The sequence below is a fragment of the Tinamus guttatus genome, unplaced genomic scaffold (assembly GCF_059628265.1).
Source record: "Tinamus guttatus ecotype Peru unplaced genomic scaffold, ASM5962826v1 Tinamus_guttatus_pri_ptg000087l, whole genome shotgun sequence".
In the NCBI taxonomy this organism is placed as follows: domain Eukaryota; kingdom Metazoa; phylum Chordata; class Aves; order Tinamiformes; family Tinamidae; genus Tinamus; species Tinamus guttatus.
The window spans coordinates 1745616-1770905 of record NW_028288621.1 but is presented as its reverse complement, the minus strand read 5'-3'; the positions used below and the strand labels follow the sequence as shown (position 1 = coordinate 1770905).

Here is a 25290-nt window from a genome sequence, read left to right as displayed (position 1 = left end):
GGCTGATCGGCAGTTGTGGGCACTATTTCCACTTGCCTGGTTGCTGTCTGTGGGTCCGACAGCCTCACTCCACGCACAGCTCCTGAACAGTGTTGGCAGTCAGTTGTGCTGTGATGTGATTGTTTAGCTCCTGAAAACTTAAAGAGCTTTTCCAGAAGGTCTCATGCTATTTCAACCTTGTGTTGTCTCCATTTTGTTTTCAGCATCTGCTGGATGGTGTCACTAATCTAACAGGGAACTTAAACATCTTTTACCTGGAAAAAATACATGCTCTCCTCAGTCAGTGCATTTACCAGCACCGGAATGATTATGACAAATCTAAGCTCTATGGTAAATTTTATATATGTTTTATAATGGTTCTAAGGGTTATATATAGCACATTATCACTGTTACACAGTCCGCATGCACTCTGGACATCATGCTTATTTCATATTAATTGCTTTAGTGCTTAGTTGTCATGTTATAAGACTTACTCATTCCCATCTGAAAGACATTTATCCATATTGGAAAATTATTGTTATATTTGGCATAATTGTTTGTAGTTTCAGCAGGAGAAAAAAAAAAGATTGGACTTGAAGACAATGGTTCTACCCGCACAACTCCTTCAAGAGGAGGCTGTGAATAGCTTTTCTGGCTCTTTTTTTTCCTTCTTTCTTTCTTTCTCTCCTTAGGAATGGGGGGGACCATGAAAGGAGGGTGCTCTTCTCAGTCTCTTAATCCCTCTTTCTTCCCCTACAAGCAGGCAAACACGGGAATACTTAAGTCCTTCCTTTCTTCAACAGCTTTAAAATAATTATAAAGCATAAGAAGAGTTGGAGATTTTTCTTTAGTTTCCCAATCATCTCTTCTGAACTTTGAAGTTCAAGTGTCTCCAATTTGATATAAAGGGAGGTTTCTGCCTGGGCAGGTTTTACAGGAATTATTCAGGTTCTCTGTCCTTTCCCTGTAAAAGAGGATTTAGGAGTTGTCAGCAGTCAGCAAATGTCTTCAGGAGGCACCCACCACCCAAACCAGGCAATCCCAGTGTTGATTTGGTTTAGGTATGTTGGAAATGGAGACCTCAGATCCAAAGAGCCATGAGGCCACTCGTCCCTGAGCGCTTGTGTGTGAGAACAGATCCAATTCTTAGTGCCTCTGCAGTTCACCTTGAAAAGAGGGAGCCTCTTTGCTTAGGCACTGGTATCTAAACCTCTTCTTTCACATCAGGTTAAGAGTCAGAATGGACGCTCTGTTCTCACTCTGCAGGAATCAGGATGTTCTGGATTCAGGGAGGTCATGCCTCACAAACGCTCCCTTCTCATCTTGTATAATGCCACGTACTAGCTTGAGAAGGGAAAATATTTATGTTATCCCAGGACTTGTGGGCTTCTGCAACTTAATATTGGAATGCTCACATTAAACGTGCCTGGATTTCTTTATTTTCTCCCTTTCCCTTTAGCTTTAAGTACAGTTCTCTCTTCTTCTGAGTGCTCTGGGCAAGTAGCAAAGATAAATTAATTATTGAGCAGTCACAAAGTAACTTTCTCAGCTTTTAGTTGCGCTTTCTCAGGGAGGATCTCTTCCTAACTGCTGAAACAACTGTTGCTCCAGGCTCTGTATCCTCTACTCTTCTGGACACATAGGGATGTCTCTGAAACTACAGAAAATATAGCAGCACTGTGATGCTTTTAGCACATGTTCTTGCTAAATATCACCAGCAGTTGGATGTATTTACAGATTCTTTAACTTTGTGTGAAGAAATAAACTATCAGGTTCTTAAACTTCTATTTGTGCTTATTGATGTATATATTTTTTATTATCAGGAAATGAAAAAGATAATTAGAAACCTCTACAGTGCTTCATAATGTGCTCTTCAGAACACTTCATTTCTACTTTATTAAAAATAATATTTTAATTGCATTCTGTTCTGTTAGCTGTATATAGTTAAATCAAGAGTACTTCTAAACATATCTATTATATACATATGGATATATTTTATCTCCATATATATATTTTATATACATCCATATATAAAACAGATTGATATACTTGTCTTATATGTATAAATATATATAAAGCATATATATATATTTTTTATTGTTTGAATATGTTTTAATAAAAAGTAAAACATCATTTGAGCTTGTCTGTTTTAACTGCAGAATAATTTGAGCATTAAAAATCTTTCTTCTTACTGGTATATTAAATACCTCATGTGACAGTTTACCCCCTTCTTGGTTTATCAGCTACATAACTAAGGCAAACAAGAAAAATGTACAGTGAAGAATACAGGAAGCTCTCACCTTGCCTTGGCAGCTTGATCTCCAACTTAGCTGGTTGTTGCCAAAGATTGACGAGATTGGTCTGTCTGCATCTTAAGAGAAAAGAAAAAACAAGCCTATTACTGAGACTATATCTCAGTTGTTTTCTTGGATGTGTTACAGATGCAAGTTTTGTCCAGGCTTCACTTAAACGTGGAAAATAAAATGTCCAGATTTCTAAAGTAGATGCCTGTAAGCTACGTGAACAGAATTCTTGTCTGTAAGTGCTTGGTGTGTGAAAGCCATGGGCCCGGACATGCTTGCACCAGTGGGCACCAGGAAATTTTCCTTGCACCTCCAGGGAGAGGAGAAGGAAAAAATTACTGAAGTAAAAATGCATTGCTTACCCCTTGAAGATGACGTTGAAATCCTGACATCTTAAATGCATCTTTCACCAGGGAGTCGCTGTTGGCTCATTCTGTGGTAACAGGGAAACTTTTTACATTGAAAAAAAAGGGTCAGGGTGGGAAAGGCAGACCCAGAAACAATCTTCTGAGAAAACTTTGGCTCTTCAAAACTGTGGTTCAACATTTTTGGGCTGCCGCTCTCAGCAGGACACTGTAACTATGGTGTTTTAAAAGTGTATGTGTATAAGTGAGTAAATATCAGTGGTCTTCCCTCATGTGATGCTACTGGGGGGTGACACTTCCTACAAGTGACCTTTTTTTTTTTTTTTCCTACCCCTGGGAACAGTAGCAGAGTCGAGTGTCTGACCTCAAAATCCCATAATCCTGCTAAAAACAGTGAGTAGAAACACAGCACTGCAGCAAGAATGCGGGGTAGGAGCTAAAACTAAACCCTAAGCTAAATGCTAAAACTGACCTTGTGAGTGCATATTAACTGAAGAGGTCCTCTCAGCTCTCAGTAGGTGTAAACAGAAATGGTTTTTGGATTTGTAAGTTTTTTTTCCCTCCTAAATCTTTAACTCTGGGCCAGCTCATTAAAGGCCAGGGGTGGTGGGTCTGGGCCCTCCCGAACTCCCCTCCCTGCTGACAGACGCGGGGGAACTGCTGCAATCTCGGACTCATGGCGATGGGACAGCGATGCTACCCCTAACAATTACACACACACACATATACACAACATATACATATATATATATATATATATATATATATAAGAGATTCACCTTCCTTTCGCCTGCAGCCGGCCCGTGCTGAGGTTTCCCGGCCCCTCTGGCCTCTCCCTGTCCCGAGGCACCGCTGCCACCTGTGCCCGAGGCTGCCGGCATGGAGGTGGACACCTCTTCAATCCAGAAGTCAAAAAAAAAAAAAAAAGAAAGAAAATTTAACAGAAATATTCTTAAAAACAACTGAGAATAAGATACACATATGCATTTTTTGAAAATGGAATCACACGAAAACCAATAAAGAACGTGTATCATGCTGCTATGGTGCATGGCATGGACATAGCACCTAGTGATGCTGAATGTCCAACTGTGCAATCTCTGCATGCCAATTTGAGCTATCATGTCGTCTTTATCTCTAAAGTATGTCCAAGTGTTTGTGTACCATGCAGAATATCTGCATCTTCTCTCTGTAGCTTCTATATGCATTGTTTGAATATATTTCACTAAAAAGTAAAACATCATTTGATTTTGCCTGTTTTAATTGAAGAATAATTTGAGCATTAAAAATCTTTCTTATAGGCAGTCTTATAGACTCCTACTGGTATACTACCGGTACATTCAACTGGTGAACAATTTACCCCATTCTTGGTTTTTAACTTAATATGACCAAGGCAAATAAGAAAAAAGGATAGTGAAGGAAACAGGCAGCTCTCACCTTGCCTTGGCTGGATCTCTAGCTTAGCTGGCTGCTGCCATAGATTGGGAACATTGGTCTATAGGGATCTTCGAGAATAGGATGGCTTTAAATAAATAAATAAATAAACCTTATGCAAAAGGAGTGAAGCTGAGAAACTACAGGAATGATGCCTGAAAGTAGCTTCTGAGAAGCCTGAGAGAGCACATACTGAAAATGTCCATTTTTGCTTCCCTCCTTCTTTGCTTTTTCCCTGCCCTTGGGTTTCTCCTTGAGCTGGGCTCTGCAGGTTACGTTTTTGGGATTTTGACTCTCACACCAGGGCAAGCGAGTGTTGGCTCAGCTTCCCAGGCTGATCTGAGGTCAAGACTGCCCATTAAGAAAAGGGAAGAGTCCTGCATTACAGCAAATCTAGGCCTAATCTAGGAAATCTGGGGAAGCGGAGCATTAACTCCAGCCTGCCGGCACCGCTGCAGGCCACGCTGGGCACTAAGTGCTGAGCTCAGCTCGCCCACGCACACAGAATTCCCCGAGGCCGGACGCCTCGGCTAGGCAGGGAAATTAAGCCCCTTCACCAAATACACTAACAGGAGCTCTTCCCAAAGCATGCACCCATTTTACACCTTACCTTAACAGGAAAACAGAGATGACTTTCGCCAAGAGATTCTCCAAAATTCACACATCCCAGTCTTTGGCCCACTCTCAGGGGAGCCCCTGCCTCCCATGCCCACTGCAGCCCTGGAAGAACCACCTCCCCGTGGGCTGGGGCCTGACCCCCACCGAGCCGGGCCCGGCTCTCACCTGCTCTCTCCTGCTCTTTGCTTCACCGGCCCTGCTGAGCTGGCGGCGCTCCACCTGCACCACTGCTTTTGGCATCAGCAGGAGCAGCTCAGACTGGGACATGCGGAAATGAAAACGCCGCTAGCGAAGGACCCAGCTGCGTCCTGGCACTGAGCAGGCCACAACGGCGCATTCCTCCCGTTCCCAAAGCCGTCTGCCCTCATCCCTTCCGTAGGAAATCTCCCCGACGGATCCTCCCAGCAGGATTTACTGGTGGCTACAGGAGCTCTGTAAAGGAAAAACAAAGTGACTCAAGGCACTAAGATTACTAACATCCTCAACATGGCTATTTAAACGTTGCAGCTTGAGCCAGCTTTGCAAGAGGAACGATTGCTATTTTTTCTAGTTTTTCTTTCAAAGTTAACATCTGGACCCACTAAAGGAAACACTTAAAGAACACTGAAGGATAGCCAAACTTAAAAGGTCTTCATTACCTTTTTCTTCATTAGAATTTCTGAGAGACGGGATTTAGTAATTCAAGGACAAGGACAGGGAACTTCTTCCACTAACTCCACAGGTTGGAAACACCGTCTACTTACTCCCCAGAGCAATGCTGCCCCCAGCCCTCATTTCAGCAGGTCACACATTTGGGTCTCCTCCTTAATGTCACTGCCTGGACACTCATTCCAACAATTCCACTCATTTCAGCAAGAACATAACGCTACCTTACTACTGCAAGAAAGAACCATGAGAAAGCTTTTATTTTTATTTGGGCCACAGGAAGAACAGCAGTAACTGGCTTCTCTTTGACAACAGTGATAGCAAAGGGAAAAAAAAATCCCAACTTCAGATATTTGCCTAGTACACACCAATAACTTTTAAGAAGAGTTATATATTTCTCCAAAGTTATTTTGCTACATTCATTTAAGTGGAGCCTGCTTTAGATGTTGCAAATATGAAACAAAGCCAAAAAAACCCCACTATCCCTAAAAGAATATGTTTGCTTCAAAATATTATTTATAGAGCCTATATTATTTATCTTCCCCCAACTTATCCAACTAGAAAGTTATTCTTTCCCAATAACTTCCCCCATAAAATAATTATCTCTCAACATCTCCCAAGAAAATTTCCCCCAAAACATTTTCCTATTCCCAGCTCAAAAATTCCCTCAAAAAATATTCCTTCTAAAAAGAGGAATGTTTACCCCCAAATGTTTCCTTCTGATTTTTTTCCTTCCAAATCTTTTTAGCTTCTGAAAAAGTCACCCATCCACCCTTATTTTTTTTCCTCTGCCAAAATCATTTCCATTCCAAAGAATTTTTCCCCTCCAAAAGTCTTACACCACCAAAGTGGTTACTGCTCTTTCCAGTTTGTACCAGGAAAAAACAGACCACGGAGCTGCTGCTCGCATCTGTGTCGGCCCCGTTCTCTGCTGGAGCAAACTTACTTTGGTGGCCACTTTTGTGGCCCCACGGCCGAGCTCACTCCGCTCCACTGGGGCTGCCCACAGGTCGGCCCTGAGCCCGCACTGAGCCCAGGGCAACGGCAACGGCAGAAACGCTCCCACCCGCTGCACACAGGACATCCTCTTCGGACACGCTTCCGTCCTCTGCACTTGGGAATCACAAATGAACATGAACACGTCCACGAAAGACACTTTACCAGCTAATACATTGCTCCGTTTCCAATGTCTGCTCAATCAACACCTCTACAAAGGCAGCAGCTCCCAGATCCCGACACCAGCAGCAGCAGCGACGGCATCGCGACGCCCCGGCCGCTTCTCTGCAGCGCGGCCCCCTCCGCGGAGCTGCCCTGCAAACCCACCCCAACGAGGGCTCGGGTTCCTGTCACCAGCCCCCAGCGCTCTGCAGCGGCAGGAGCCGCCCGGCCCAAGGACGCCGAGCGCCGGGGCCACGTCCTCCCCCGCAGCCGCCGCCCCCCCTCTCGCTGCTCCCCGGCCTCCCCCCGCCCCGGCCCCGCGCGCAGCCCTCCCGGGACACCCCGCACACGGGCAGGCCGGCCCCGCGCCCCGGCCCCCCGGCCCCGCCGCCGCCTCCGCGCGGCGCTGCCCCCGCCGGCAGGACGCGGCCGCGGCCGCCCCACGGGCCGCGAGCGCCGCCCCCCCGCGCCCTTCCCGCGCGCTCCCGCCGCCGCCGCGCACCTGCCGCCCGCCGCGCATGCGCCGCGCGCCACAAGGGGCCGCCGACCGCACTGCGCACGCGCACGCGCCCCGCTCCTGCAGCGCCTCCGCCCCGACACGCGGGGGCAGCAGCGAGCGCGGCAGAGCGCACTGCGCATGCGCGCACCCCCCCCCACCACGTGGCGGCGCCGCTCCTGGGGCGCGGGGGGCGGCGGGGGGAGGGGGCGGCCTCTGCCCAGCGGTGGCAGCGACAGAGCGAGAGGAAACGGCCGCAACCTGAAACAGCGAAAGTTCCGCAGGAACTTAAGGAAAAACGTATTAGCAGTGAGGGTGACGGAGCATGGGAACAGGCTGCCCGGAGAGGCTGTGGAGTCTCCGTCTGTGGAGATCTCCAGGGGCCGCCTGGACGCAGCCTTGTGCCACGTGCTCTGGGTGACCCTGCGTGTGCAGGGCTTGGACTAGATGATCCCTGGAGGTCCCGTCCAACCTTAAGGATTCTGTGATTCTGTGAAGGAAAGAGTTAAGAGCTGGAAGTGCCCCCTGGCAGCAGCTGTGCCCGTGCGGAAACGCTGGGGGCTGCTCCCAAGGCCGAGACGGGGAAGCGGGAGGTCTTGCGGGGAGGGCCGGTCTCGCTGCGCTGGAATTGGCAGCGGTGCCCGGCTGGCCGGAGAGCCGATAGCCCCTGCGGAGGGATCCCAGAGCCGTGTCGCTGGCGCTGCCGGGAGCAGACACCCTCCTGGGAGTCGTCCGCAGCGTGAACCTGGCCTGAGCCTGTCCTGGGGCCGGGTCCCGGCCCTCCTGGGGACGCTGCCTGCGGCCCCTCGTCCCCCGCCGCCCTGGGCCTTTTCCGTGCGCGCGGCGGGCGCGGGAGGCAGGGCCGTGGCCGTGGCCGTGGCGCGGGTGCCGCGGGCAGCGAGGGCAGCGCGAGCCCGGGCGCCGCTGCCCGCGGGACGGGACGGGACGGGACGGGACGGGACGGGCTGCGTGAGGGCGGCGGCTGCGGGGGGACCCCGTCCTGTCCTGTCCCGGTCCAGCCCAGCCCAGCCTGTTCCATCCCATCTTGTCCCAGGCTATCCTATCCCATCCCATCCCCTCATTTGTTTTTCTCTTTTCCCCCCCCTTTTTTTTTTTGCATTTTTATCTTTTCATTTTCTCCTTTTTAAGCTTTCTTCTTTCATTGTCCCCCTTTAATCTTTTTTGTTTGTTTTCATGCATTTTATCCTTTTTTCCCTATATTTCCCCTTTTACATTTTCTCCTTTGCTTTTACTCCTTTTAACTGTTTTCATTATTTTTTTCCCTCTTTAACTTATGTTTTCCTTCATTCTTTGCCCCCTTTCAGCTTTTTTTCTTTCCTTTCTCTCTCTCTTTTAGTTTTCTCTTTGGCTCTCCCTTTTATCTTTTTTTCATGTTTTTTTCCTCTTTTATATTTTTTCCTTCATTTTTCCTTGTTTTAGTGTTTTCCTTTATTCTCTCCCTCTTTCAGCTTTTCTCTTTCCTTCCCCCTCTATTTTTCAGCCTTTTTATTCCATTTCCCCCTCATCCTTAGCTGTTTTTTTCCCTTTTTTCCCCCTCAAAGCCCCATTATTTCAGTGAAGTCACTTTTACAGGTTTATGTTCCTGTTTGGCATTGGGGAACTCGAGGTGTTTTTAGGCCGTCGGGGGCTTGGCAGGAGGCTCAGGAGGGCCTCGTGGGGCCGGGAGGCTCAGGAAAAGTCCCCGTCGTCGGGGGCGTCGTGTGTAATTTGTGGGGCGCCGAGGCGGGACGTGGAGGTGCAGAGGGGGCAGGAGGCAGCGGTGCAGGCGGGACGTGTCGCTCGCGGGGCCTCCCGGAGCGGGGGGATGTTGAGCAGGAAAGGGGAAGGCAGCGCTGCCTGGGCCCCCTGCGGAATGTTGGTTTTCAAAAGTGCCCTCGGAATGGGAAGGGGGCCCTGTGCCCTGCAGCCCGTTGGGGAAAACGGACGTGCTCTCCCTGGAGAGGGTGACGGCGCTCACAGGCTTTGCAGGAGAGTGTTGCTGGCCAAAAGCCCTGCTCCCCGCTCGGGAATCGGGACCGGGAGCTCCTCAGGTGAAGTCCTTCTGTCCAGGTTGCTCTTGGTTCTTGCTGTTCTCCTCAGCGTGGTGCTGAGCCAGGATGTGGCTGTCTAAACTGTGGGGTGTTTGTCTCCCTCTTGCCGCAGACCATGGCAGCCCCAGGGCTTTCGGCAGGTGCCCTCCTTGACAGGAGCATGAGGATGAGGAGAGAGGCTGGAGAGCGGAAGGTGCTCTGGGCCTGGGGGCTCCTGAATATCTGCACTGCCGGCATGATCTGCGTGGACATGTATGTTGGCTGCGAATGTGACTGCGTTACAGAAAAATCCTGCCTTGTGCAGGCCTCGGTACTTCCCAGAACCCCATTACTGCCCGCTGGTAACTTTTCCTGTTTTATTGTATTTCCTTACCAGGACTGGAAAACTTCTCAGCACATACTACAATATCCCCTTCTGGCCTCTCTGGTTTATTGGTGAGTTGTCGCTGCCCGTCAATGTGTTTTGGGAGGAGGGAATATTTCGCACTTCTGTTTTCTTCCTGGGGAAGTTGTTTTAAAGACAGCTTTAAAAAAAAAAAAAAAAGGCAGAACTTCATTTTACTTTCTTTTACCCCTGTTGGAGCTATGGGAATTTCCTCACTGTAGTGACAGGGAAGAGTCTCTTGGCGGTCCTGTTGTGGGGCTGTGTGACATTTCCAGGTAATGAAAGTTCCTTTCAATGGAGTAGACTCCAAAGGAGCTGTATCAAATCCCCTTGGAGGATGGAAAGGAGGAGGAGTGAGGCAAATGCAGATATGAGAGACAGAAGGTTTGATGGAAGAGCCTTGCTAAAGAGCGTGAAACTTCCTTGTAGAGATTTGTGTTCTCCCTGGAAAATACCTTGCACTTTTGCAAATAAGCATTAAAGCCCCATAAATGAATTTTAGCCACATAAATGAATTTTAATGTAGAAAGGAGATTTGTCTCAACTGGTTCTTGAATAAAAAGAACCCATGAAGAAGCCTTATCTCTGTCCTCAGACTAGCACTTACAGGAGCAGTTTTTTATGCATTTTTAACCTGTTTTTTAATATTAACAATAAGTTATTACTCATGGTCATGCCATCTAGCATGATAAAACCTTTTTTTCTTTATTCTAGAACTTGCACTGGTGTCTCTGTTCAGCCTGAATGCCGTGTTTGATCTCTGGCTGTATTTCAAATACACGAGGGCACCAACTCACCTGGTTATGACTCACAGGCAGCAGGTCCTTCTGGGGATGCAGAACTCAGGTAGGTAGTATAAACGCCTGTTTATCTGTGTTCTTTGCAGTTGGTGTCTTGGTCAAGTACAATTCTCAGCTTCTTTGTCTGAACACAGCAGTCAGACAAATTCCCTGCAGCATGTTAAAATTTAAAGTAGAAGTGCAAAATTGGTGAAGGATTGAGGGGAGAACTGAAGAGGGAAGAAGCCCTAACAAAGGAGGGGACAGCAGCCTGTTAAAGGGCAGCTGGAGAGACTCTCTGTGAAACTGGAGAAGGAATTTGTGGCCTCCCCGTGGAGCTGGGAAGAGGGCTTTTTAGCACCATTGAATTTCCTTCAGGGCAAGCTGCGTGTCTGTGTTTTGCAGTGTGGATTCAGAGGAAGCAGGGGAGTTGGAGGCTGCTGCATGTGCAGGGCTCACTGTGTTTTTGTGCTTCTTGCAGCGGTGCCGATAGCTCCAGTGCAGGAGCCGTCAGCGAGGAGAGTCCCTTGGTGTGGGGCTGCGATGCAGGGCCAGAACGTGCTGAGCTACAGTCCAGGCCGCCCCCGCGGGGCCCGTCCCAGCTTGGCCTCGGCTCCTGCCCCAGACTGTGGCCCTCAGCTGCCGGCTCTGCCCGCCAGCAGAGCCTCTTCCAGCAGTTCTCTGAGCTCCCGTCCCAGCTTGGCCTCGGCTCCTGCCCCAGACTGTGACCCTCAGCTGCTGGCTCTGCCCGCCAGCAGAGCCTCTTCCAGCAGTTCTCTGAGCTCCCGTCCCAGCTTGGCCTCGGCTCCTGCCCCAGACTGTGACCCTCAGCTGCTGGCTCTGCCCGCCAGCAGAGCCTCTTCCAGCAGTTCTCTGAGCTCCCGTCCCAGCTTGGCCTCGGCTCCTGCCCCAGACTGTGACCCTCAGCTGCCGGCTCTGCCCGCCAGCAGAGCCTCTTCCAGCAGTTCTCTGAGCTCCCGGCCCAGCAGCAGCTGCATCCAGGTAAGGACGGCGCTGGCTGCGAGGGAGCGCCTTGGCTTGGCTCCTCGTGTGCTCGTGCTGGGCCCTGAGCTGCTGGAGGTGCCCGGCAGCTGTCTGCTCCCTTTGCACATTCGCCCTTCCAGGATTCGTCCTTTCCCTAGAGTTAATTTATTTGTTTTGGAGGAGTTGGTGGGTTTCAGACAAAAAGCCTGAATGAGGAATGCAAATGTAAATGCTGAGGAGTAGAAAACCAATTCCCCTGATTCAGACTAGGCTTAATAGCAGCAAACTCCAGAGCCATAAATTCATCTGTTGAGTCAATTGATTTCTGCAGTTTGTAAAATCAAAGTGGAAGTCTTATCTTCCTCATATGACACAAGTGTCTGCTTCTGTTTGCCCAAGCTTCCCAGCTTCAGCCCTTCTCCTCCGGCTTCTTCCATTGATGTGAGTATTGAAGCAGTGAGAAGTGAGCTCAGGAGCCGTCACTGCCCTTCACCAGTTCGGCCTCGTTTCCTCCGGAGCCAAGAGGAGGAGATCACAGACCAGAAGTCCCTGCAAAGATACCTGCAAAGGGAAGAGGAGAAAGAGCTCAGCCGTCAGATGGGTAAAGAAATCCCTTTGCTTGTCCTGAAAGGATGGGTGAGGAGAGGATGTAGGTTTTATTAGTCGTTAGTGGAGAGAGTCGTGGGTGAGAATAGCTGGAAGGGATTTTGGGAAAGGGAGCGAGCTCCTGAAGTGCTAGTAAATAAAATGACGTCCCTGCTCTGGTATTCCCCCTGGATGTGGTCAAGGTGACTGCTGACCACTTTAGTCTTCTAGGCAGTAATTGAGACAGGAGGCAGAATTTTGTAAATTCTCCACATCTCGGTGCCTCAGGGACTTCAGAAAATTCTCCTCCCTCACCATAATTCGTGAGCTCATCTTTCCAGTCAGAGTTGAATCTGTGCAGTTATTGCCTGCCCTATTGCGTGATTCTTGTCCTCCTGCTTGTACTAATTGTGCGTGCCTTGAATGTCATTTCAGCAAATTCAGTTTACAGCAGCTCCCCATTCGACTGCCCAGCGTTTTGCAACCTGACACGTTTGCTGGTGGAGCAGGACAAGGTGCTGCGGAAGTTCCAGTACCAGGTGGCATGGTGTCCCCTGGGCCGCAGGGAGGAAGGTCGTCTGGATGTGCCACAGGCTGGCGGAGAGGTAAGTTCAGCACCAGAGGAGCCCAGAACCATAGAGCTCCTCCAAAGGGATGGCCATGATCTCCATCACACTCCTTTACACTTGTGTCTGGACAAAGTCTCATTCAAAGGGATAGGGTTAAGGGAGCTTTAATTAAATTGGATCCATGTCTTGATCTCATCCCTTAATCTAAGAAAGCTGCTTCTTCAAGTACCTCTTTCATGTGTCCTGTACCTCTGCCCCAGTTTTGTCCTGTGAGAGCCGGGAGCTCCAGACAGTGACTGTGGCCTCGGGTGACATGTGGTGTCCTGTGAGGAGAGAGTAGGAGTGCAGTATGGCCAGGTGCTGAGGGCTCCCCATGCTGCAGCCAGGAGATGTGTGAGGGCTCTGGAACATCTGCAGTTTGCCCTGTGGGCTGTGGTTGGGCTCCAAAAACATCGTAGGCCCTAAAAGCTCCTTTGTTTTTCTCTCAGGTTTCTCTCTGTAGGTGGATAATGATCCTGTTGTTTGTGTAGGTTTGGTCAAGGGTGCTGGCGCATGGGTGGCAGCTGGATGCCCTGGATTTCTGGACCGATCGGCTCCGAAGGGTAAGTCCTGTGCCCATAGACGGCCTGTTCGTGCTGCTCGAAGAGGTGCAGCCGGATGAAGAAGGGCCTCATCTCTAAGAGACTTTGATCTTTGGGACTGGTGGGGATGAGGGTGGGCTTGGCCACGGAGATTCAAAGAGCAGGCTAGTACCAAAGGAGGAGTAAAACAAATTTCGGACTTCAACTTATGCCCTGGCTGACCTGGGTGTTGTGTATTCTGCAAACCTTCCAGTTGTAAAGTTCACCCACCTTTGAATGGAGACAAATATATCTTAATGCACACTGCATGTGATAAGACTGCTTTTTTTTTCTTTCTAAAATCCAGATTTCCAAACTGCTTTTTTCCCTCCTGACTTTCAACCTCCTTCTCCTGGGCTCAAGTGAAGCATGGAAAATGCCAGCACAGTGGCTTTTCCTGACAGTCTCGAGGAGTGTAATAAAGAAAGAAATGAAAACCAAAAAAAATAACATTTTAGTCTTGGGAGCAGGAGTCATTGTAGCAAAGGAAATACAATTGCATGTTTGTTTGTTTGTTTGTTTTAAAAGGAGTGGGGGGGTTGAACAGTAAAGATTCTTGAGATCTGAGATAGTGTCCTTTAGCAGCTTCCTGAGCACCTTGTTGCTTCTAACCTTTTTACTGCTTGCATTTCTCTTTGCTAGTGGATTTTGCAGACAATTCTAGAGCCCCTTGTCCAAGAGATGGAGTCTGTGAGCGCTCAGCTGAGAAGAATGGGGTACCCCGCAATGCCGAGCGGAGGTAGGATGATAGGAGGAGCCATGGGGTTGCATTGTGTTTTCCTGGAAAGGTTATTCCTAAGATATGTGGAAGTTCAAGTGTCCAAAAACGATTCTATGTTATGAGGAGAGCTATCTCTGAGCTCTTCCTGTCTGTTATGTAGCATCTTTAAGATCTTGGTAGTAGATTTTTGTCATGCTGATGGGGTTGGGCAGGGCAATCTGAGGTGGATTTGAGAGAGCTCTGAGCATTAGAAGAAATGGTCTTGGTCGGGGATAGGAAGAAATGGTGTTTTTGTTGGGGATAATTTTGTTTTTTATTGGTGGTGGCTTTGTTTTTTTTGGGTTTGTTTTGGGTGTTTTTAGGTTTAGGGGGTATTTTGTTTGTTTGTTTTTCCATTTCCCTGAGCTGAAATTGCAGCTGCAGTTTCCCAGGCCAAGTCTGAAGGGGCCCCTTCCATGGGCAGCTCACATGGACGTCCCCTTCCCCCAGAGCAGGGTTCGATTCGCTGCATTTCAACAGGGGCTGCTTTTTTGTGCTCCGGTTTGGAGTCTCCGCCGAGACCCGCATCCCTTGTGATGCCTGTGAAGAACTGCCCCGTCGCTGGCCTCTTGTGCACCTCCCTGTTCCTCTGCTGCTCTCTGTTAAAAATTCCTTTTGATTCTTGCCTTTCCAGCCCCTCTCTGTTTCTCCTTCCTTACGCCAGGCAGCCTTCAAGGGAGGGTTTTGTGCCTGCCCAGCCCTGCACAGGGTTTCTGCTCTGTGCTGGGAGGGAGGCAGCGAGTGCTCCATGGGGCCGGGCAGGGAGCGTGTGGGGCACTGCCTAAGGTGTGAGCTTGAGCTCTGAGCTTAGCAAGTAGTTAGAGCAGAGGAGGCAGTTCCTCTTTGTAACAGTGCGTTTGTTGACCCCTTGGCAGGGCGGCTGATCCCGTTTGAGTCATGGGTGCAGGTGACGCGCTGGCTCTTCTTCCGCGCACAAGTCAGCACAAACAGCATGAAACAGGCAGCGCTGGCTGAAGCCACAGCCATTCAGCAGAGCCTGCTCACCATCACACGGTACCTGGGCGTCACGGCCAACCAGGAGTACCTGGTTCAACGGATCAAAGGTACGTGCTCCCTTGGAGACTCGGGAGCGTTTCGCTGAGCTGGGTCAAGCACTGGTGGTGCCAGATGCCCCGTTAGTGGAGATGCTCGGGCTGCAGTCCCAGCAGGGCAGAGAGCTGCTTTGCAAGGAGCAGCGCTGAGTGTTTTGACAGCTTCTCTGCTTGTAGCAATGTGGTGGTGTGGGCCCGGGACTGATTTTAGGTTTTATTTCTCATTTCAATCAGAGCGGGGCAAGAAGTGTCCTATTCAATCCTTTTGTTATTTAGGAATAAAACTTCCCTTGTAAACTCAACTGCCTTGAGTATATATAATATATACAAGCATTTAATGAGTTCAGTTCTCCCTCCCAGTGAATGTGGTACCCTGGCAATGCACACGGAGGTGTGGGGTTCCCAAAGCTAGTGCAAAATAGATTTTTCTTGCACCTTCCACCGCCAGTACCTGAATAGGTGTTGTTGTTTCCAGAGCTGTCCCAGGGAAGCTTCCGCTGGGGCAGAGGAGGGGATTTCAGAGGCCGGCAGTGGGGAGCTGACTTGCCCACCGACTCCGCTGTAAGTTTTCAAAGATGCCTTGGTAAAACTTCCTAAAGCTGCTCATCTTCCAGCATGAGGCATTTGTGGGTGGCTGCAGAAAGTCCAAATCCTCTTTGCCTCGCTTATCCTCAGAATCGCAGTTTTGAATAATGCAAAGGGGCCTGGACGTGGTGCAGATCACAAAAATGCCCTTGTGTGTGTTAGTCTGGGGGAAGCCTCTTCTTTAGACTCCTGTGAGATGTCCCACAGGTAACTGTGAGGGCAGCAGCCTGAGATAATTCACCTGAAATAGTTAAAAGAGAGACTGCAGGATAAGCCAGGGAGTGGAAAACAATCTTTACACTGTCCCTCTTTGCCTGTATTTGAAGGAAAACCAGCATTGAAAAAAAAAAAAGAAAGAAAGAAAAAAGGCATTAAACCAATTAAACTAGCATGAAATCAGTCATGTGGTTGACTGTGTCCTGTGTTTGTTCTCATGCCTGAGATTATGGCAAGAGAGTTGCTGCTGCGTTGTAGCCTTTGGTTCCTCGGTTTTTCTGACAGCATTCAAGTGAATTTTGGGTTTGTTTGCACAGATCCTTATGCACATCTTCTGCACCTACCTGGACTCCAGGCTGCCATGGAACATCCAATATCCCGATGGCAAAACCTTCACTGCCCAGCACTTCGTCCAGACACCCCATGAACCAGGTACTGGCATTCTTGGGGTGCTGCTTTAGCTGCTGTTTGCCCCTTGCATCCCATGGGCACCCTTAAAATCCCTCTTTTCTTTTCTGACCTTCATTCCCAGACCTGACGGATGAGAAGCTCTTCTGCATCTACCAGAGCAGCATCAACCCACCACACTACCAGGTCATCTACCACGGCCACGTCTACAATGTGCAGGAGGTAGGAGCATGTTAGGTGTGTTCTGCTGACAGGAAATGTTCAGCAGAACTGATTTGGGTTTTTTTTTTGTTCTATTTATTTATTTATTTATTGTAACTAGCCACATCTACATTTAGATGTGGGCTGGCTCAGTGCAGAAAGCAGCTTCCTGTGCATTTTCTCATGACTTCTTCTGAGACCCTAATTTCTGTAACTCTGATGTGAGCTGTTATTCCTGAATGCCAACAAGCCGGAAGCTTCCTTCTAGGAGTTTGTGGAGGGAACCATCTCGTCTCAATGCCAAGCTACCAGATTTTTCCTGCACGTTTTCATACTCTCTTGAGCCCTGGGTTGTGATTTGGTCGCCAATTTCAGAAAACTGCCATAAGAACTCCTGAGTATTTGAGGATGGTTGCCATCAAAAAAACTCCTCAAAAATCATTTTTTTCTGATGTTTGTCTAAGTGAGAGGTAAATATTGAGGCAATCCCCCAGGCTGTTGTACCATTTTTTTGAGGTTTCTATTATAGTCTTTCCTCATCTCAGGTTATTAAACCTCTTCTATTATGGTGCACACCCCCTGCATACGTACCTTGCCAAAAGATTTGAAGGAAAAGCTGTACAGCTGTGGCCAGGCTAAGGGCAGGATATGCCCGTTGGTTTGCATAAGACATTCTCTCTAAGATAGTGGTGTGAGTGCTTGTCCCTGCAGTCGCTCCCAAAGTCTTCTCTCTTCCCACGCATTCAGGACAGAAACAACCTGCTCCACGCATTGCTCCTGTTCCTCTACATCATCAAGACCAGGGAATCGGGCATGCTCGGGTAAGTGTCGCCCCGTGGGTCCCCTCGCGCTGCCGGCGAGAGCTGAGCAGCAGCTTTGGGTGCTGAGGTGCCGTGAGGCTGCTCCGTGGGACGGCGGTGACGGGATTAAAATCCTGCTGGCGTTTTAAGTAAGGGCAGACATTCTGTAGGACTGTGTCAGTTGGGTGAGCGTGAGCACACGGGAAACGTTTTAGGTTTCTCCTTGGTCTTGTGCCAGCTGCAGATGAAGAAGTTTTCCTTGTAAGGAAGATGGGGTGTAAACAGGAGCTTTAACTTGCCGCTGGTTTGTGACTGTGGTGTTCTTTTTGCAGGCACGTCAGTCTCGATGCTTCAGGCGTCAACGTGCTGTGGATTTTTGGAGAGTGACGAGCGGGACCACAGGTTGGCAGAGGAGTGATCCCTCTTCCCAGACAAGAAGAACCGAGCAGCATCATTATCCTTTTTGCCTTGGAGCAAAAGCCATTGGAGAATTAGGGTTTAGGGCTAGGGTTAGGTTAGGGTTTAGGTGAGGTTAAACGTTTTGTTTGTTTGACTGATCTTTGGTTGTCGTTTTGGGGTGTTCCCCACCATGCCAGTACAGTCTTATGTAGCAAATGCTGGAAGCAGGTGGTTCTAATAGCAGGAGTTATGCTGAGCTTTGGTGGGCAGTTGCGCTTTGGCTGCTTTTGGTATTGAACGTGTCTGCACGGATATGGGTCCTGGAGCTGGGTTTTCTAGGCAGGGCAGTTTTCGGAGGCACTTGGTCAGCCCGTTCCTGGGTGCTGTCTGCAAATCTGGTGGTGTTTGCTCATGAGAGCAGGAAGAGAGACTGTGCTGCTGGCTGTGATATTGTGGGGATGGATGGGTGTTGGAGGTTGTTTTGTCTAACTCTTAGACAAAACTCTTAGACAAAACACTTAGACTTAGTGGTAAAGGGCTATAGGGAATGGCTAAAGGGCTAAGGTTAACAAGATCTTAGGGCCAAAGGCCCAGGGCTAAAGGACTTAGGGCACTAGATCTGTGACTAAAAGTCCAGGACTAAAAGGCTGGTGCTAAAAAGCTCTAGTACTAGGGCTAAAGGGCTAGGGCTTAGGCCTAAAGGGCTAGGACAGGAATGAAGGGCAAAAAGGTGGGTATAGGAATATATAGATTAAGGTTGTTATGGCCAAGGATGAAAATAATTATCTGCTTGCTTGGTGGATAAAGGATTTTCTGAGGCCAATAATTATGGGAATAGCTAGTAGGAAAGGTTAATAAGGATCACCTGGTGAAGACAAAGAGGTGTGGGGATATAGAGGTCACCTGTAGAAGATTAGGGAGTGCCCTTCTCTGGGATTGGTCACTGGGTTATTGGCACCCCAGGTAGGAAGGTTGTAGAAATACCCAAACCCTGAAGCTAGAATGGGCTGCTGAGCTGTTCCTGCTCCTCTGTGATTCCCCATGGGCTAGGATGGGAGAAGCAGTGGGAAAGGGCTAGGATGAAAGGGCTAGGGCTACAGCTTGGGGCTAAAGAGATAGGAAGAAAGAGTTAGAAATTTAGGCTAAAGGGGTAAGACGAAAGGCTCAGGATAAAGCCCTAGGGCTTTAGGGCCAAAGGGCCTTGGAATGACGAGCTTACTTGTACTTCCCCATGTTGAATGCCATTCTCTAATCAGAGGGATGACACTGTGCATAGATGCAGGACACTCCTGTTTGTTGGTAGCTGGGGGTGATGGGAGCCAGTGCTGCTCTGTTTGCTTTCTTTTGGGGTGTGAGTTTTGTTTTATTTGGATTTCATTATCACAGTATTCATAGACAGTCCCAATGCTGTTCGTGCCATACGTCACGTGGCCTCAGCTACCTCCAGTAAACTCTCTTTTTTTACCTTCTCTTCCCTTTCTAGGTAGTCCCTTAGGTTTTCTAAATAAAACAACTGGTGTTCTCAAGTAACGCTCTCGTGTGTGTTCCTTCTTGGCTATCGGATGCAAAAAATCCCTTTTGCTCCTCTGTGTTGAATGAGTGCAGAAAAAGAGCAAAGGGAAGATAGGTGGCCCTGCAAACCTTGACTCACTTTAATCCTGCCAGATCAGTAACCACAGCCATAACCCTGGTGAGTAACTGATGGAGTGATGAGAGCAGTGGGAACATTTCTGGAGCATTTCTAGAAAGGCCCAAGGGTAATTCAATGGCATCCTCCTGCCTCTTGAGTCCTGTGTTAGGGAGAGCACAGCTAAAGGGCATGTGCTTTCTTGTGCTTCAATCCTCCTCTCCTTCCCCTGCACACATTGAGGGATGAGGGTGGCTTTAAGGCAGACACACTCCCTGTTTTCCTTCAAGCGCATTACATACCTAGGGTGGCTTCTCTCTAGCTGAAAGCCAGATAGGTTTCATACAGAATTGTTTTAAGTCAATGAAATATGGAAGCACTGAAACTAAAGGTTAAGCTACCCTTAGACAAGTCCCTTAGACATGGTCGGGGTAACTTTCAGTCCTGCAGTGGGGAGCTGGACTGGCCTTTTGAAACAAAACACAGCAGAGAGCTGTTGTTGCAGAATTGACAGAGGTGCCTTTGGTGGCAAAGCACTTGCTATGGCTGGGAGCAGCCTCCATCCTACTGGAGAGGCTGTTGCTCAGGGATGGCACGTCGCAAAGGCACCACACCGATGGCTCTGTGTTTGTGACATCCAAGGCTCAAAGGGCTGCTTGGCCCCTGCAGCTGGTTGCCAGCGGCTCTGGCGGAATGTTTGCTCTGGAACCTGCAGTCTCCCTGGACAGCACTTGTGCTTCGACACCGTTTCCTCCCTAAGCTGGAGCATCGCTACTTTGCCCTGCCTTCTTTAAAGGACAACTGCTCCTTTTTCCTCCCATCTCAATTCAGCAAGAGCCTTCCGAGGGACAGGCGGCCTGGCTAAAGCAAGGGCTGAGCAAATGGAGTGCAGCGGCCGAGGTGCAGCAGGCGCCAGCATGCGTGCCTGCCCTGGAGAGCAGGAGCAGGAGCCGGGCGAGAGCTCCTCTGCTCCTCCGCTGACAGGCAGCCAGGCAGCCAGCGGCACCTCCACGCAAGAGCTGCAGCCAGCACCCGCGCCTGCACCTCTCTGTGCTGCCCGTGAGGGGCAGCAGCCCAGCTGCAGCTCCACCACAAGGGCTGACCACTCCCTCCAGGTGCCAGCTCCACAAGAGCCCTGGCATCTGGCGCCCACAGCTTTGCCAGGAGCACCGGGCTCTGCCAAGCACACACATGGCACATTGCCTCCCGAGAGGCATCCCGGTCCCACAGGCAATGCCCCCATGAATATTGTCTTCAACCGCATTGAGGATTTGGAGGAAATTTCTGAAGAAGAATTAGAAGAGCTCTGGAATCTGACACCCCCATCTCCTTCAGAAGCACAGCCCTCTCCTAAGCATGCAGATGGCACATCGGCTCACCAGACTGACCCCTTTCCAACAGGCAACAAGCCACTAAACATCCCTTCCTACTGCAATGAGGATTTGCAAGACATCTGCAAGGAAGAATTCAAAGATCCCTTGGAAAAGGAGGAGTTTGTCCAAATCCACATTACAGATTTGATGCTTGCAATCTCCACCAAGAAGAGAACAAGGCTGTTACCCCACAACAGGAAGATGTATATTGAGGTGTGCCGTGACAAAGAGGGGGCCGCAGAGGTGAAAAACAGCACTCCGCTCCCACCAGAGCACTGCTGTCGTGTTGAGGCCACGGATGCAGTGGGAGCTGCTGGCATGTCCAAGGCAGAGGCCTTTCACAGGACATTTCCTCCCTTACCACACACTCAGGACAGCGCCTGCAGCACACCCAGTACTGCTGCTCAGCCACACAATGTGCTATGGACCGTGGCCAGCAAAGACACCAGCCACCCTCAGCCTGAGCTGGGAGCAGCATCAGGCAGCAGCCACAAGCAGAATCCAAGAGGGAATCACAAGAGGAGCCTTGCTTCCCCCTCCTCCCCTCCCTCACCTACGGAGCAGTCTCCAGAGGAAAGGTGTCCTGAACAGCTCCCACCGAAGAAGCGCTATCGCTCCTGCTGCCAGGAGGGAAGCAAGGGTTTCCCTCTGCTACGGCGAGCTGCCGCTCTCTTGCAACGTGCCAGCCCCTGAGCATCTGCACCCAACCTGCCCTTCCCCTACCCTGCTGCCTCAGCCACCTCCAGAAACTCTCGTTTTTTTTTTTCCCTCCCTTTCTAGGTAGTCCCTTATGTTTTCTAAATAAAATGACTGGTGGTGTTCTCAAGTTACACTCTCATGTGTGTTCCTTCTCGGCTATCGGATACATAAAAACTGCTCCTAAGCAAGCTCTTGGGGGAAGGGGGAAGAGGGTACAGAGAAGTTCTACAACACCTAGAAGAATGGTATTCCAATCAAATAATTAAACCATTCTTTACACTATGCTCAGATGACTCTGAGGATTAGAGTGAATGATATGAGAGCATGAATGAGAAGAGAATGACATGAGAAGCATTGCACAAAACACTAGTTACTAGTGGAGTGGCTAGACTGAATGGATCTTCATTCAACGCTAGTCCATCTCCAACTCTGGCAAGGATAACAATATACTCTTACTAGCAAGGGTAGAATTGTAATATGAGAACTGATTTCTATATGTCAGGATTAAATTAATTAGAATTGCATTAATTTTTAAAATTCAGGTTAGAATGTTTAAATAGCAGCCTTGTTAGATTAAAAGAACACTGTGCAATGATGCTTGGGTGTAGGTAGGATTTCTACAAGCCGATGTCTGAAGAGGATCTGTTGATTCCAGTCCCAAAAGGGGCTCATACAGCTGCCATGAGTCAAGGCACTGGGAATACCATTCGAACAAGAACCTCAAAATGGTGAAAGGACCTAAATGAGAGGCCTCTCCATTCTGCAGCCTCGCAGCTTTACTGCAGGAAGCCAAGCTTGTGCAGGTCGGGTCGCCTCTTCCTCGTCCCCCTGCCACCACCCACTTCTCTGCTGAGAGCAGGAAAGCTGCCTCCAGCACAGCATGGAGACGGCACCAAGAGAGGCACCGTTCTGCCCTCCCGCACCTAAATCTCTCACTCCCATGGGCAGCACAAGGGCAGCGTGCTCTCTATCTGCTTTCCTTTGCTCTGCTCTGCTTTGGACAAAGGTTTTGCAGACAGGTCAAGGTTATTGCCAGCAGGAGGGGCACACAAAGTGATTTTGGCCATGCAGCATGGCTGCCACAGTCAGTGGCAGAGGTTTCTCCCCTTCCTACGCTTTGCCAAGGCGGCTCTGCCAAAATAGGTCACGATGGGCTGGAGGCTCTTCAAGGCTCTGAACCCAAGGCACAACTGGAGCCCTCCGTGTCCCTTGGTATTCCCATATCTTCTAAACCCAATTTACAATACTGATGCAGTTAACTCATCCTATATATTCCCATATTGGTTGGCCTCAGAAAAACCTTTATCCATCAAGCAATCAGGCCACTGTTTTTATCCCTGGCTACACCTACCTTTCTTCCTACATATTCCTATACTTGATGGTCCGTATAGATCTGCCCATGGAACTTCCTCAGGCTGCCAAGAGAAGCTGCAGAGGTTCTCAGCTCAGGAGTGCTACATGCCAAGCAACTGTCCTTACCCTCTTTCTTTACAATTTCCCATCTCACAACACAAAGTAAAGCCCAAAAGTGTTCCATGTCCTCAGCAGTGCGCCACCTCCCAAGGAAGGAAGGAGAAAATTCCACAGGAATGAGAGCCATGCCATAGCTGTCACATTCCCCTCATGTTTGTTCTTCCTCTTCATTCTTCAGCCCCAGTGACTGGTGCTATTTCCTGCATTCATAGAGCTCAATGGGACTTCAGCACCAGGCTCTCCAGTATTTTTCTTCACGCAGCATCACTGCCATAGCAGTGTTTCTTGCAAGAGAAAGTCTTTCCACATGGATAGTGGAACTAAGTGGCCCCCACACACACTACAGAAGTCTACAGAAAAGTCCCTCCCAATTCTTGCAAACCCAAGCTGCCCCACACCCAGAGGGACTGCTGGTGAAAGAGGCAAGCACAATGCAGAAGAAACACTGATACTGCCTGACCCCATTGAAGGCAGAGGAAAGGCCCAGGTGGGTTTTACACCCGCTTGGGCTAAGAAGAGCAAGTAGATTGAGGCTTGTCAAGGAAGGGCTTTCGTGGCCAGAATACAGCATTCCTGTGGTAGCCAGCCACAGGCATTGCCCTCACTGCTTCTTTGGCTTCTCTTTTGTTTTTTCTCTTTCAGACATCACCTACCTTTCTTCTTAGAGTGCCTAGGCACTCCACACACACTATACACACCAACAGATACAGAAATCAAAAGCTTTTTTCTAGTTGAGGGATATCTGCATCCTATTCCAATGCAATGGAAACAGGTTGCTTTGATGGAGATGCTCCTCTGTCTTTACTGCTCCTTTCACTTTACTCTTTTGACTTTACTCGATAATTTAGAAAGGTTTAGACTGATAAATAAATAATTCCAAGGGAGAATGTTCTCTTTAGCCCCGCTTCATGCTAACGGCCCCTAAGGCCAGGAGTTCCTCCCTTAGCCCAGGTTCTCTAACAGTCCTCCCAGGTTCCCCAATGACCTCCCAGTTTTTTGTTGCCACAGACTGGGTGTTCCAGTGAGCAACACCAAGGCCCTTCAGCTGGAAAGCTCTCTAACCCATCTCTCGAGCAAGCAGGAAACACTTCAATGGAAAAGGACAGAGGAGAACATGCTGTTAGTTCGAAGATTGCTTCTATTTAACATTGCTCTGCGCCCCTCCTGCCATCTTCTTCTTTCTTCCCTTTCCTTCCTTTTTATATCTTCGGCCACTGAAGCCCAGGAGATCTTTTTCTCCTCCTTCAGGCAGTGGGCGCAGATTTCCTGCAGGCCACAGAAAGGCAATATCACAGAATATGAGTCTCAGATTTTATCTTTTTTTTTTTTTTTTCCTTTTCAGAGGGGTAGCTTGTGCTCTTCTGTGCCTTCTCTTTGTGCCTTTCTGTCAGCAGTGTTTTGCTCACAAGGCACAGTGCAGGGCCCCATTCTGCATTGAATAGAGATCTAAATGATCACTGATCTACAAGGAAACTGTATATTTTGTATTACATAAAGGTTCATGATTAATATTACTAGGAGAAATATTGCCCAAAGAAAATGCTCTGAAGATGTTCCTGAGAATATCTGTAGGAAGAATACCCTGTGAAAATTTGGAACAAGTGGCATCTTGAAAATCAGAGCCCGAAGAAGGTACTGCTTATTCCAGTGGCCTCAAAGCAAGTGCTCACTCCTCAGCACCCAGTCAAGTGTGTGCACAGAGCTGTCTCCAGGCTGACACAAACATCCTACCCATCCATTCAACCGATCTACCTGTGCTGTAGTTGGACATCCTTCACAACGAGGCGCTGCTGCCTGGCCTCGGGTTGCAGGGCTTGTCTGCCCTCAGGAATTGCTGGGACATCGTGGCAATCTGAAAACACACAAGGAGAGGAGGACATGAGCGTGTGGGATGAGTTTCTTCTCCTTGCGCTCCCGGACAGCACACCTGCTTCTGCAACAGGAGGTGCTTCCGCGCCACTGTTATCCTGAGCATGAAACACTGTATAGAAACACAGGGCTCCTCAAAACCATTTTTCCAAGACTCTCACCTGGGAGAAAACACTACTGTTTTGGCTGCCTCACTTGCTTCCTCTTGGATGGTGGGCAGCACATGAACTTGTGCCCACTTTTGAGCACGAAGTCTCCTCAGGGTAATGACGCACTTTGCTGGACTCCCTGAAAGGATGGATCAGGAGAAAGGGCCCATTGGGTAGCTGAAGACAGTCATACAATGCTTCCCCCTCTGCCAAGGCCCTCAGCTCCTGTCCCCTCGGGACCTAAGTGGCAGTGCTTCCTTCATCTGGCAGCTTACTACCTTGGGCAGGTGAAGCATAGGCGAGGGTGTATTTACAGCCTGCTCTTTCTGGTGACCTCTCAAGCTCGCACCTGGAAAGAGGAAGCATATAACGATGCATCAGATAGGACAGTCTCTGGGAAAGAGGATCTGCAGCACTCGCCTGCTGCTCTGCACTTGCCTGCCTGACACCAGGAAAAGCCAGGTCATGGTGACAGGAAGGCAATAGCCTTCCAGAGCGTAGGGAGACTTTGTGTCCCAGGGAAACTTCATGACAGTTTCACTAGATGCTGCTAGATGTTTGCCATGCAGCAAGAAAGCAGAGGGCATGGTGGCAGCACGTAACAGCATTTCCGAGTCAAGAAGGGCTTTACACCCCAGTCACACATCTCCCATCCACAAGGATCAGAGCACAGCAGTAGCCCTCTTGCCTTCTCCAAGGCTCTCACCTCCT

The 25290-nt window shown here is 49.2% G+C and overlaps 1 protein-coding gene across 1 annotated transcript; it reads left to right on the top strand.

The window, feature by feature from the left end:
* The first annotated feature begins 9161 nt into the window (after window positions 1-9161).
* LOC148595565 (transmembrane protein 209-like) lies at window positions 9162-17377 on the top strand. Its single transcript, XM_088520371.1, has 13 exons — window positions 9162-9298; window positions 9423-9481; window positions 10146-10277; window positions 10692-10787; window positions 12215-12384; window positions 12879-12950; window positions 13611-13707; window positions 14604-14792; window positions 15256-15341; window positions 15899-16013; window positions 16114-16211; window positions 16938-17011; window positions 17323-17377. Exons 1-13 carry the CDS (start codon window positions 9162-9164, stop codon window positions 17375-17377), a joined length of 1380 nt encoding a protein of 459 aa, XP_088376497.1.
* Window positions 17378-25290: the final 7913 nt, after the last annotated feature.